Source organism: Daldinia loculata (assembly GCF_022478755.1).
Source record: "Daldinia loculata strain CBS 113971 unplaced genomic scaffold F4817scaffold_35, whole genome shotgun sequence".
In the NCBI taxonomy this organism is placed as follows: domain Eukaryota; kingdom Fungi; phylum Ascomycota; class Sordariomycetes; order Xylariales; family Hypoxylaceae; genus Daldinia; species Daldinia loculata.
In genome coordinates, this window is record NW_026054889.1 from 236635 (window position 1) to 248828 (window position 12194).

General features: G+C 45.5%; 5 protein-coding genes across 5 annotated transcripts; 2 read left to right on the top strand and 3 right to left on the bottom strand.

The window, feature by feature from the left end:
• Positions 1–1404: 1404 nt before the first annotated feature.
• F4817DRAFT_366341 (P-loop containing nucleoside triphosphate hydrolase protein) lies at positions 1405–3852 on the top strand (the record flags this gene model as incomplete). The annotated part of the gene is made up of 4 exons (XM_049306972.1): positions 1405–1946; positions 2022–2464; positions 2522–2733; positions 2809–3852. 4 exons carry the CDS (start codon positions 1405–1407, stop codon positions 3220–3222), a joined length of 1611 nt encoding a protein of 536 aa, XP_049157692.1. The 3' UTR covers positions 3223–3852.
• On the bottom strand, positions 2667–5109 carry F4817DRAFT_342074 (amino acid transporter). Its single transcript, XM_049303862.1, has 4 exons — positions 4688–5109; positions 4105–4616; positions 3887–4048; positions 2667–3825 (listed from the first exon to the last, which is right to left on the bottom strand). The coding sequence occupies exons 1-4, from the start codon at positions 5031–5033 to the stop codon at positions 3256–3258; spliced, it is 1590 nt and encodes a 529-aa protein (XP_049157693.1). The 5' UTR covers positions 5034–5109; the 3' UTR covers positions 2667–3255.
• F4817DRAFT_342075 (uncharacterized protein) lies at positions 5110–5921 on the bottom strand. Its single transcript, XM_049303863.1, has 2 exons — positions 5544–5921; positions 5110–5474 (listed from the first exon to the last, which is right to left on the bottom strand). Exons 1-2 carry the CDS (start codon positions 5856–5858, stop codon positions 5454–5456), a joined length of 336 nt encoding a protein of 111 aa, XP_049157694.1. The 5' UTR covers positions 5859–5921; the 3' UTR covers positions 5110–5453.
• Positions 5922–6879: 958 nt separating this feature from the next.
• Positions 6880–8067, bottom strand: F4817DRAFT_342076 (glycoside hydrolase family 61 protein). Its single transcript, XM_049303864.1, has 2 exons — positions 7335–8067; positions 6880–7275 (listed from the first exon to the last, which is right to left on the bottom strand). Exons 1-2 carry the CDS (start codon positions 7962–7964, stop codon positions 7060–7062), a joined length of 846 nt encoding a protein of 281 aa, XP_049157695.1. The 5' UTR covers positions 7965–8067; the 3' UTR covers positions 6880–7059.
• A 1682-nt stretch (positions 8068–9749) lies between these two features.
• Positions 9750–11383, top strand: F4817DRAFT_342078 (putative protease inhibitor). The gene is made up of 3 exons (XM_049303865.1): positions 9750–10306; positions 10372–10580; positions 10675–11383. Exons 2-3 carry the CDS (start codon positions 10457–10459, stop codon positions 11091–11093), a joined length of 543 nt encoding a protein of 180 aa, XP_049157696.1. The 5' UTR covers positions 9750–10306; positions 10372–10456; the 3' UTR covers positions 11094–11383.
• The last annotated feature ends 811 nt before the right edge of the window (positions 11384–12194 follow it).

The following is a 12194-nucleotide window of genomic DNA, read 5'->3' on the forward strand; positions in this document are numbered from 1 at the left end:
AAAGGGGTAATATTCATAATGCCAATGCCTTCACTAAATACTTATCGTAGCTTGGCAATATTTCATTATGCCTAAGCGCAGAATATAGTAGCCTAAGAATGACGCGTGATTGTTGCTACGGCAACGGCGCAAAAGCCATTAGCTTCATACCTTTTCTTATTCATATATTCATTGTCTTCTAGATATACTATTCTAAATGTACTGTCTTATATGCGCAATCACTAAGTATCTCCTTATATAATTTATCTTTTTCTATCATGTCGTCTTCCCCTCAACCTATAAGTGTCTATGCTAGATGGCGTCCCTTAGCAGCCACCGAGACTGAGGTTGGGGAATTCGAGCGTGCTTTTCAGGGACTAGATGAAAATTACTACACTTACAGAGACCAGCACCTAGTTTGATGATACTGATACAACGAGTGTGTTATAGCTATCCAACCAGCGTCAATACTGGCGAGGCCTGTCTATCAAGGCTATAAGCTGTATTTGACACGACCATTAGCGAGGTTCGGGAACTCTCCTCCATTCTTTGACAACATGTTGTGTTTTTCGCGTCAGCTATCAACCCCGCTTGGCTCGTGCAATCCCGGAACTCGGGCCTACCTGGTACCTGGTACGTAATCTGGAATAGGGGTTGATATGATAGAACGCGGAACAGATCGATAGCAACTATTTCCAAGTCACATATTAGACATGCAAGAAGGAACCAGCCCGGTATTTTTACTAATGGAGCATCAGGAAAAGGAGTTCCAATAATAACGGGAGGTTACATTGGTACGTACCGTAGAAATTACCTAGGTTAGATTCCCAAACGACGAGGAAATACCTAGATGTACCTACCGTGAGTAATACAGCAAACGAAACAGGCGGTAGAAAGTATTGAAAGTTTTATAAACGGTTAGGGAGGTGCCGGTTACCGTCTAAACGCTGATAGAGACCCAAAGTGATCTATCAACTTATGGTAGGCCCCCATTGACGGCCAGATGCCTTGCCGGTTAGCACCAATGTACTAGTCTAGAATACAAGGTGTGTGGCGGCGTTTGTAGTTGACATACCCTACGTTGGATACGTGCGTTTTCGGTCAAACGAAGCTGTATCAATATTTCTTTCAAACGATGTTAGTACCCGTCACTAGCTAGTGATTGGAAACCCAAATATGAAATCTCTAGTTCTGTAATAGTCCGCTGAGATGAGTGGCTAGCGGACTGCTGCCAGGTATAGCACCAGACATCTTAGCAAGAATGTGTATATAAATCAGGCTTCACCCTTCACTCTCGAAGAATCTCAGTTGGTCAATTTAAGTCCTATACAGTTCATATATCATTATTTCCACTATTGTCAAGTCCTCTGATTCTTACCTTCCCCCCTCAGTAGAACTCCACTTACATGAGCACAACAAGCCGTGATGCCCCGAGACAGCCCAATTCATCCCCGTACGGCAGAATCGCTGTTCTACCTTCCAGAGTTGAAATTTGATCATTCCGATCATCCCCCAGAGATCGCGCTTTCATGGGAGTGCCCTGAGTTTTCCGCTGAGTTTTCCGCTGACACGTTAACCACTGCACTCTCGCAGAAATGCAGCCAGAGAAGTATCAAAGAATACCTCCAACGATTTCCTCGAGAGGAAGTTAGTAGGTCTCTGGAACATTACGTTAAGGGCCCTCGTATTATGACCTATGCAGTTGACACTGGAAACGCTGAGATCGTTCAGCTGATTCTCGAATATAACGGCGATGCCAATTCTAGAGACTTCGAAGACGTCCCGCTGTTAGCATTTGCCATTATGCGTGCTACAGGAAATGGACACGCCAGCTTGGAAATGATCAAATTACTGCTATCCTACGGAGCAGACCCTCTAGCGATACCTAGAGAAATGTGGAAGAACTATGTCAAAACACCAATCGCGACGAAATATGACAGCGATGAAATTTCGGATTCCGAGAAATAGTGTGTCAACAAGTACAGACTTATACTAGCCAAGTCGCTTGATCTGACGACTCGATATTATCTCTGGAGGGCTAGCCGTCTCAGAAAACCCGCAAGGCGTATGCTCCAGATAGCCGCAGCCTTGAAAATGACAGCGCTCCTGAGATTACCTTTCCGGATTATTGGCCAGGAGTTAACTACGAAGCTAGTTATAGACACAGTCTATACTCATATGGCGCAAGACACCGAGAAGCCTCTTGTGATAGCTTTTGCGGGTGCTTCCGGCCACGGAAAGACAGAACTCGCTACCCAGATGGGTTCTTTGCTGTCGGTTCGGCATGTTACCATTGATTGTACTCATATCAATTCCCAGATGGCGCTATTTGGTAGTCCATGTGGGTATGAGGACAATAGGGATGGCGCGCCACTAAGTAACTTCCTTGTGGATAACCAAGGAAAACGGTGCGTTGTGTTTTTAGATGAGTTTGACAAAACAGACTATAACACACTGAATGCACTACTCAAGGTCATGGATGATGGTACGCCTTTCCACAGCCGTATTTTTCCTGGTATATGAAGAACTTACATACTACTAGGCACGTACCGTGATCGTCGCGGGGAGTCCGATCATGCCGAATTAGATTGTCGAAGAGTTATTTGGATCCTAGCTACGAACTTGGGGGATGATGCCATCTCTCGATTCCATTCACAATATCTTGCTAAGTGTAGCAAAGATGAAGATGTGGCGAATGTATCGATTGAGCCCCTCCAAAGCGAGCTCGAAGAACTCTACATGAGCCGTTTTCCGGTTAGTTTATGTTTGCTTTTCATTTATCTACACTGGAAAAATGCCTCGCATTATATCGTATTGACTATTTTATAGCCCGCAGTTACAGGCCGCATTGACGAAATTGCACCGTTCTTTCCCTTCGACAAGGGTGAGCAAGCTGTCGTCGCTCACAAATTCCTTCTTGAATTTATAGATGAAGTTCGACGCCCTATCGACGAAGGAACCAACCACTTGGTCGGCCATACGAATATCCGCGTAGTTGAAGACGGAAAAGTTTGCGAGGAGATAGCTAGGAAGTCGTACAAGGAAGAACTCGGGGCGCGCTCCATCTATAAGGGCGTTCGGGCATTAAGACGCAAGTTCATCTTGAAGTACGTCGACATGGATGGCCTTGTAAGTGATAGCGTGAATGAGGGAGATCGTGAACGATATGTAATACAACTGAATCCGGCGGTGGAGGATCGCGAAGAACTATCCGTCTCTCGCGAATATGTCAGCGAGGAATAAGAGCCCTTGCAAAAGCAGAGAACTATCCATCAATTATTCTTCTTGTCTTAAAGCCAATCGTTTCCTGACCCAATAGAACCCAAGGCCAATTATCCATACAATGATAACTACGAGTGCTAACACAGGTGCGAAGAAGGCACCTCTAATTACCACAAACCCGCTGACTACTGCGAATATTATCGGGACCAGAATATATGGTCTATATGGTCGTCGCAGTCTTGGTTCGCGGAATCTAAGAACAATAGCGCCTAGAACAGTTAGGAAGAAGAAGGAATATTCGCCCAGCCCGTTGAATGTCAAGAGAGCACGGAAATTCCCAAGAAGGATGTATAGGGCTGAAAGAATAGTCGAGAGTAAGATCGCGTTAATGGGAGCATCTGATCGCGCCGTACTGGGAAATATCTGCTCATCTTCCGTCCTAGGTTTCAATCCAATGTACCCGACGGAGGCGAAGATACGAGGAAACCAGTTCATGTTTGCTGCCGCGACCGCCATGCGACCAGCGACAAACGAATTGCCAAGAAGGGAGCCGGCGACGACCAGGCAGATAAGAGCAGCGGCGGCGATGCCAAACCCTTGTCCGAGAATACGGGTTATAGCGGTCTACTCAACAATTTAGTAGATATCATATCATATCATATCATATTAGATATATTGTACTTACCACAGCAACACTATCCGTTGTCGAAACCACGTTCCATGGAAGTAATATGTAGTAGGCAGCGTTCGCGGTGATAAAACAGAGTATTATCGTCGGGATGGCGCTATTGATCGCGAGTGGAAGTTGACGCGCTGGTGATCGAAGTTCGGCCGAGACATAAATTGCCTGCGAAGTTATTTGAGCAACTCATCTAGACCAAAATTGTTTGAATAGAAGCTCACCTTATCCCATCCAGAGTAAGCCCATAATGCCCCATATAACGCAGCAGAATAATGACCAAGAATCTCCCATTCGCCAAGCTCATTCCAATCCGTCTTGCTCCCGTCGGGGTTAAGAACTTCTCGATTGCCAAACCAAGGCTTCTTGAACCAGTCTCGCCCTCCAATATCCCTTTCCGGATCGGTGGTCTGAAGTATGGCAACTACTATTCCAGCTATCACGATTCCCGCGATACTGATGAACTTAGTGACCACAAAGAAGTTATTGAGGCGAGTACTGGCTTTAGTACTGATAGAATTGGCGACACTGATGACGACCAGAATGAGAATAGAAAATAGCTTATGTTCAATCTTCCCGGCCTGATCGGTTACGCCCATTGCAGAGTAAATGCTCTCGACGAACACGATACTGAGAATGGCGAGGGTGGCCGGCATGACGGCTACAATCCATGTCCAGGCGGCGAGGAAGCCGAAGACATCTCCGAATATGTATTGAAGGTACGGCTGCACTCCGCCTATGATATAAATTAGCCACTATACCTCATTTACACGTATGCAGGATGATTTATATATGAGATTAACTCGCCTTCGCCGGGAATCGCTGTTCCCAGCTCTGCCATGGTCGAGGCGCCGGTCCACGCAAGGACGCCGCCAATTAACCAAACAACCAAAGCAGCGCCCGGAGACGGTACGTTGGTGTCTATAGATCCAGGGGAGGTAAATATGCCACTCCCGATAACAACACTGATAACGATGGCGAAAGCCTCGAGAGCGCCGAGGTTCTTTGTGAATGTGCCTACATTCCGAGCTGGAGCTGGAGCTGGAGCTGGTGGCGGGGCATCACCATCGGGTGAGCTAGCATCCCGCTCATCTCTTTGGTCGGCAAGGAGAGGCCTGGAGGCCCCGTCTTCTGTTTCCGATGACGAGGTCATTTTGTTAAGGCAGACTGATCTCAGATCAATTATTCAGGCGAATCTTGAATGATTGTTGATGAGGGAACGTTGAAGCGGAGTTCAATCAATCACGCAATTCTTTTGAACGCGGGGCATTTTTAACATAACCGTGTCCCCTTTTTTCAGCCATTTGTTAACACATTATTTCTTCTCACTTAAGTCTCATCCTTGTTGATGAGATAAAGTTCTAATGAGTTAATAACTTATAGAAGGCATCTTGATTTGATATTTTCATTATTATATCTACCATACTTGAATCTAGAATTTAATTAGCCACCTAGGCACCTAATGATACAGGACTTACCATTTCATATTGCAGTACAAGTTTACCAATTATGAATGTCTCACAATTTACAAGCATCACTCAAGTCGCAACCTAAAATACCATAAGTGTTTGTTTTATTGAAAATTCATACACAGGCAAGTGAACTAAACTACAAGAACTTTTGTCAATGCCATATTGGCTTCTTCTCATGCTCAATTCTCTAGAATAGGTACCAATCTCCTTCTTTCGTTCCATTGAAAACCAGGCGGTGGAACTACCTTATCGCTGCTACCGCCGTGTTGAAACGCCAAAACGTCGTCCATAAGGGGATGCTCCAGAACCTCCTCGTCAGTCAGAGATTGTCTATACATGTAGTCATCCATGAGGCAGTAGGACATCCATAACTGAGAGGGCACATTTTTAGGCTTCTGGTCTAGCCGGCGTCGATGCTCCATATCAGGGATCCAGCGTTCCGCTCTCCGAAGGTCGCCGGGATGTCCAAATTCGTCGTCGGAAAGCAGGAAATCATCCATGTACATGTCCTCTTCCGACTTCTTCTTCTTACTGCGGCCTCGCTTGGCTTTGGGTAATTTCGGGGACGCCAGGCCTTGAATGCCAGGGGACTTTTGCGGAAAGCTCTTGGGAACACCAAGAAGCCCACTCTGTTCCAGCCATGCAGATTCATGATCCCTTGAGGATACCTTCTTCTCAAGAGCCTTTGTCGCTAATGCTCTTGCTTTCGCATGGGACATAGCCCCCTTCTTCCTGCGGTACCTCGTTTCAATTCTGGGCGATTTCTTCGGCGATCCTGGACCCGACGTATGTCCTTGTTTGGGGCTCTTTAGTGGTAGGCTACCCAATCCATGTTTATCCCGGGCAGCACGCCGGGGCTGCTGACGAACTGACGCTTCCATTTCGCTTTTGAAATGCAATATCCTGAACAGAGTGTTGGACTTGCACTGATAGAATCGACTGAATTTTTCTAGATTGAAAAGTTTAAGTTCGGAATATGATAAATAATGTGGCGGTATAATGCCACGAGACATTCACAAAGGCACTTAGCCATCATGCGAGGGATTGTAAAGAAACAAAGAAAAATTTTATCAATCTCATATTCGTTTCCTTGTCAGTAATAATCGACCACACTGTATGGTTGTTTCGACGCAGAATCTTTGTCAAAGTACAATGAATAGTGTGCGCGGCGAGAAAGCTAATCCGAATCGACGGATCTTGAATTGCTCTATTTGCAGATTGGTTTGCCAACCTTTCTATGCAGATTAGATAGGTACCTTATATGGAACGCTTATATGCTACTCACTGCCTGTTTCGGTAAAGGGTTGATATAGTTGTTTCTCGTAATTATAAAGGCAACTTGCCATTTACAATATCGAGACCCAACAAAAAGGCGTAAGGCCTAGGAAGGGCTTCCCAGAGATCGCAATGAGAGGAAATCAGGGCGGATATCAGGCAAGTCAAAAAATCGTCCATATAAAACAGGTAGCAGGTAGTATGCGAGCGTTGTGTAAAGCTCTTGATATTTATATATTGTACAAAGACAGGGCCAGATCTTAGACAAGTCGAATATAAAAGGCAAGTATATACATCTTAATCAATTGTACATGCGAAATGTAAAGTATGTCCAGGGCAGGCGGAGAGAAAATGAATAGAATACAGTAATAGCTCGTGAGATAATTTTAGAAGACTTGCTGGAAGTCTACCTCAAGTAACCGGCGAGAGAATTTAGTGCTTGAGGTCTCGGGGGTGACGCTTGGTAGCGCGTGCTTTGGTATCCCGCTTGAAGGAGAGGTTAGAGACTGCCGGTCCGGGAATTTGGTACGACTCAAGATCGACCCAGATATCCAGAGCAACACCAGGGTCGCTGCTGTGATACATTTCGGTAGCAGGCACACCCTCCGGTTGCTGGTCACCAGAGCCTGAAATCTCGAGGTTGATGCACTATTTCAAGTCAGTAAATACGCATGCAAAAATGGTTCGGAGGTAAAGGTTCTACCAACCTGAGGGTAGAACTCTGCTTGACCTTCATGGGCCTTGTGCAATCCAAGAATCTCGTGTCGAAGGACGTAAGGGCCAGGCCTGATGTTCGCAGGAATGGTGACCGTGAATGTGTCAACAAACCCTTCTCCCTCCGGCTGAACGTTCTTGTGGACTTCAGTAGTAGCCCACTTCTGGGTTTCCCACTGAGGGCTATCTGCCATGCCGCCCTGAACGAGACCGTTCTCAAAGAACTTGAAGAATCGAAGGTTGTTCTTGTCGACATTGGCGCAACCAGCATCACCGCACGGAGCGAGATAGTGCATCTCGGGACCGGGGTGCTCGAAGCCGCCTATCGTATTAAAACGTACGACCTGTAACTGGGAACCGGCAGCCACTGGGATCGAGGCTTGGGCATTTGTCGCTCCAAGATGGCAGATGATATCGGGGTCGCTGAGTGATGTTACCGGAACTGGTCCCTCGTCTTCCGTCGTGAATTGCCATGTGACAGCTTGGCTTTGATCTTCGTTTGACCAACGCTCATAGCCCGGGTAAGTTACACCGTCAACGATCACTCTTCGAACGTGGCCGTGGCCTAGAACTGCCGGTGCTGAGGCGGCCAGAGCCAAAAGTGCTGTACTTAAAGAAGGCATATTGGGAAATATCAAGTTTAGTATTTGAGATTAATGATAGTGATTCGAAAAAGAAAGAAGGCCAGCTTCGAAGTTGCTGTATGTGTAAATGGGCACCTGCGACCTAATGTTTACTGTAGAAATGAAAGTTCATGGAAACAAGACGTTATTGTCCATTTCTTAAATACATGTAAGTTACGACAACGGTGAAGGCGTCGCACTTCTACGAAACATTGCCAAGTCTGCAACACTTTCTATGATGCCTAGATACAGCTCGACTTATACCATATACGATTCTGGCATGATAGAAACATGTTTCAAAAGCAGATATAGCATCCGAAAATGGCAGGTGTATGGAATACTTAGCTTGAGGATTTAGAATTATCTATTAATAAAAGGGGCCTGATACTCCACATTTACTCTCGCCATCACATGTAGCGTCCTCCTCACAACCTTCTTCTGAGTTTTGTTCCGGGCTTTCCGCGGGCTTTCTCTAAATGACTTGTCAAATCGTGATCATAAACCTGAATCTCCCTTGAGCTGGTTGTAATGAAGGCTGCTAGAGGTTATTGGTGTGTAATGTGACAGTGAACGTGTTGAAACTAAAGTACCTAAGACAGGGGTTTGGATTATAGTGCTTACCAGCTAGGTAAACAGTTTAGAACTAATATGTAACTCTTAAGTTCACACTCCCTATCTAATAGTCTCAATAAACTATACACATCTCATAACTCTACCTGCGTCGAGACTGACCTTTGGAATTTTTATTCGCTACACTATGCATGTTGCGAACTCCCACTGCAGTTGAAGACTCGAATGCTTTTCACGCTATTGGTACTGAATGAAATTTATTCAGGGGTAATGCCATGCATTCTACTACTGGGATAACGACTCTTGTCATAGCTCGGCAAAGCAATACCTTACATAATTAATATAACGATGGCTTGGACTCATCCGCCTCAATTTGACAACTTCGGTCCCGTCTAGGATCTTTTGTTCTTGGTAGTGAGATGCATCAAGCGAATTGGGTTTGCACTAAGCGCCGAGGAGCACGCGAAGAATTCGTAGGCGTAATCATATTTAGCTAATTAGTTGCCTAGAGATAATATAAGGAAGGTGTTCAAAATAGCAAGTCGGAAAGGATTTAAAGAGGCTTCATATTATTACAGTACTGATATTATTAGTTGGGCTTCTGTAGCGCCATTCTACCCTTCCTAGGATTTGACCTCGCTAACCTGAATTAGGCCTTGTTCCTGACTATCAAGTTCAAGTAACTAAGCTTGGTTACTATCGGTCAATCCTCTCCAGAATTGCTCCGCCATTGACGCCAAGCAACTCGGTGAAGGCCAGCGAAACCCACTTGATCGCCAATGACGCACTGACGATCGTCCGTTACTAGAATCCTTGTTAGAAATTCGTGCCATAGGTCCCGATGGGGACCCGACAGAAGACCAATCGTCTACCTATGTACTCCCTGATCTATCTGAGATAGTCTCGCTGACAACCAAGTCCTTGGATATAGATTTTGCAGCTAGCACTTGAGCCTCAAAACAATTCGAGATATACGACATTGCCATAAAGAATGCGTCACACTGGGACTTGAGTATATGCCGATTCTTCCTTCTCAAGTTATGAAAACTCAGGTTAAATATCAAACATTGTATATTTCACTATCATCACTAAGGAGATAAAAGGTACAAGTAAATATGCAACTAGAAGTCAATCTATTAACTAGGTACTTAGGTAGTCAGTCTATACTCGCGCAAGGACTTGAATAAGTTGTCTAATGTTTAACTACATAATATTGCCTGTTTTAAGTCTACTTTTTTTTATCCGTGTCCGCCTTGATTTGCCGATGTTGTATTACCGGAGCCGAAACGCATATTTCGGGGCAAGTGGGGCGGCAATTCTGGTGATCACAACACTAAAGGCTCCGCCGACGGCTACCATCTTTGCTTTAAGCTTCATAGGGCGGGGAGAAGGGGAGAATAGAATATATGCAATATACCTATGCAAAGCTTAGAACATGAACTCTTCTAGTGAGATATCATGTACTTTACATTCTATAGGGGAAAGTAGGTAATCATTAAGTCTTTTGCCATGTTTATAGTGCTCCTATGCGGATATAGGGATTAAAGAGATGTCAGTCGGTTACAATATCAGATTGAATCACGTTGTCTCTACCGCTGATGACAGTTACATAAACAAATACCACGACTTTGGACCCGTCATATCCAGGTTTCTCATTATTAGAGTCGCAATCTTGGCGGACTTTATCGAGTCAATTCCGCTAATCTCCGTCCAACAATCACACTTTATAACAATCCCCATCTTTATGTTGGGTGGGAAAGAGTCCAGATATAGTAAGTTCAGTCAAGTAGCGAAGAATAAATATCAAGGCCTTACTGTCCTAATGTTTCTACGTCAGACTCATCTTATATCTCATCAATCATAAACGTAGCTCTTCAACTCATCGCCTACATTATCCGATCACATAGTTAGAAGCATTGAAAATGCCTGCCAATAACAGCGTCAAGACGGCGCTATCGCTCATCGAGAACGACAAGTCCAAAGTTCTGGGCTTAAGCGTCGGCAAGCATGCCAACGTCGAACCTGGGCTGTATATCCCAAAGGCCGGTAAGTGATAGATGGCTAAAGACATAATTGAGAAAGACTCAACTGTTGTCTACCTATGGAATATACCAAATTCGGGCTAACTTGAATCACTTAGACGCCCAATCAGAGCCAGAAATCAGCTTCGCATCGGCGTCGCCCGAGAAAACTTACCTAATAGTAAACCTCGATCTCGACGCTCCGTTCCCGTCCTTCAGCGTGTTAGGTCCGGTGCTCCACTGGATCCAGTCGGACTTGAATCCCACGCCAGCCGCCGACGGTAACGGATTCACCCTCAAGTCTACGGCGCCCTTCATAGTAAATTACATTGGCCCTGCGCCGCCGCCGCCAAGCGCGCCACACCGATATGCTTTCTTCCTGTACGAGCAGCCTGAGGGCTTCGACGTCAAGAAACATGCACCGGCTGGCGGGAAGCCTGTCGGGGTTTCGCGCCGCATGCGCTTCGACTTAGACGGATGGGAGAAAGAGCTTAAGCTTGGGCCTGTGCTCGCTGTTAATTACTTCAATAGCAATTAGGCACTACGGCTTAAAGTGCATCTGTGATCTTTTGCTCGGGGAGATTTACGGCCTGTCCTTAGTCAATGGAATAAATGATTGTTTGTTTGTTTGTTTTTTTCTTGGGCTGGAGCGGTGACGGACAGGGCCGGATTGCGATATTATTAGGTCAATTTTCGGTGCCTTCATATACCCACAATATAGATTCCAATGCTGAATTGTCGGAATTCTTACTGGTTAAAAAGGAGATGCCCGAGCGGCTCTGGTACAATTTGCTAATCAAAACTCCCTGGATTGCATTTTTCGCATTCGTGTCAGGCCGTGAAATATATTTCTGTGGTTGCTCGCCACATAGGGTTAACATCTACCATTTGCTACCAGGGCCCACGTTACGGGTGTCTTTATTTTGACTCCAGTATTACTTGTTCCAGAACTCGAGATTGGGTATTTACTCTTGGGCCTCTGGGGGCCTCGTCTAATACCCAATCTAGGTTCCGTCATCACGCATACGCCCATACCCATCAGAATGAGCGGCATGCAATGGACCAATAGTGTTGTCAGGAACTGCATCCAGCTTCATTATTAGCTCACCTGGACCACCACGTCACTGCTGACAGGTTGTCGTGTATCATATTAAATCGTCTTGTTAGCTCTGTGTTGTCGAAAGTATTGGCACCGCAATATTGAACGGGGCAAACTGGGGAACAAATAGACGACCCCCTATGTTTTTAATGTGAGATACGATCATTCCCCAACATGCACGCCCAAATAAGTCTTTCTTTAGGTACACTTAACCCGCTAGATTCGTATGAGTTTGGTATAAGAGCACGTGTTCATATGAGCTCGGGTGCACGTTCATTTGTCGAGTTCTTTGGAATAGGGAGCGGAAAGCTGCAGAGCGGTATGCATGAAATTGGAGAGCGCAAAGTTGGGTTTGAAGCCTAATTCTCAGCATCTCAGCAGCTGCATGAATTGTGTGGTGTTCGGCGGTCAAGGCTGTGTACCCCAGACCAGACACCAGACCGCCTTAGACGCGCAATTGGATCTTGTATGTTTTGGGTTAGAGTATCATTGGCCATGGTCGGGTATAACGAAGCAGGTAATAATATGTCGCTACTTCAA

What these genes read in the sequence shown, in the direction of transcription:
- F4817DRAFT_342074 (XM_049303862.1), bottom strand. Translation starts at nt 5,033, where the DNA reads ATGACCTCGTCATCGGAAACAGAAGACGGGGCCTCCAGGCCTCTCCTT. An exon ending in AACAGCGATTCCCGGCGAAG is followed by an intron (nt 4,617 to 4,687) that starts GCGAGTTAATCT and finishes TTTATATCATAG; the next exon opens with GCGGAGTGCAGCCGTACCTT. An exon ending in CAACGGATAGTGTTGCTGTG is followed by an intron (nt 3,826 to 3,886) that starts GTAAGTACAATA and finishes ATTGTTGAGTAG; the next exon opens with ACCGCTATAACCCGTATTCT.
- F4817DRAFT_342075 (XM_049303863.1), bottom strand. Translation starts at nt 5,858, where the DNA reads ATGTACATGGATGATTTCCTGCTTTCCGACGACGAATTTGGACATCCC. An exon ending in GAAGGAGATTGGTACCTATT is followed by an intron (nt 5,475 to 5,543) that starts CTAGAGAATTGA and finishes TAGTTCACTTGC; the next exon opens with CTGTGTATGAATTTTCAATA.
- F4817DRAFT_342076 (XM_049303864.1), bottom strand. Translation starts at nt 7,964, where the DNA reads ATGCCTTCTTTAAGTACAGCACTTTTGGCTCTGGCCGCCTCAGCACCG. An exon ending in AAGCAGAGTTCTACCCTCAG is followed by an intron (nt 7,276 to 7,334) that starts GTTGGTAGAACC and finishes GACTTGAAATAG; the next exon opens with TGCATCAACCTCGAGATTTC.
- F4817DRAFT_342078 (XM_049303865.1), top strand. Translation starts at nt 10,457, where the DNA reads ATGCCTGCCAATAACAGCGTCAAGACGGCGCTATCGCTCATCGAGAAC. An exon ending in GCTGTATATCCCAAAGGCCG is followed by an intron (nt 10,581 to 10,674) that starts GTAAGTGATAGA and finishes TGAATCACTTAG; the next exon opens with ACGCCCAATCAGAGCCAGAA.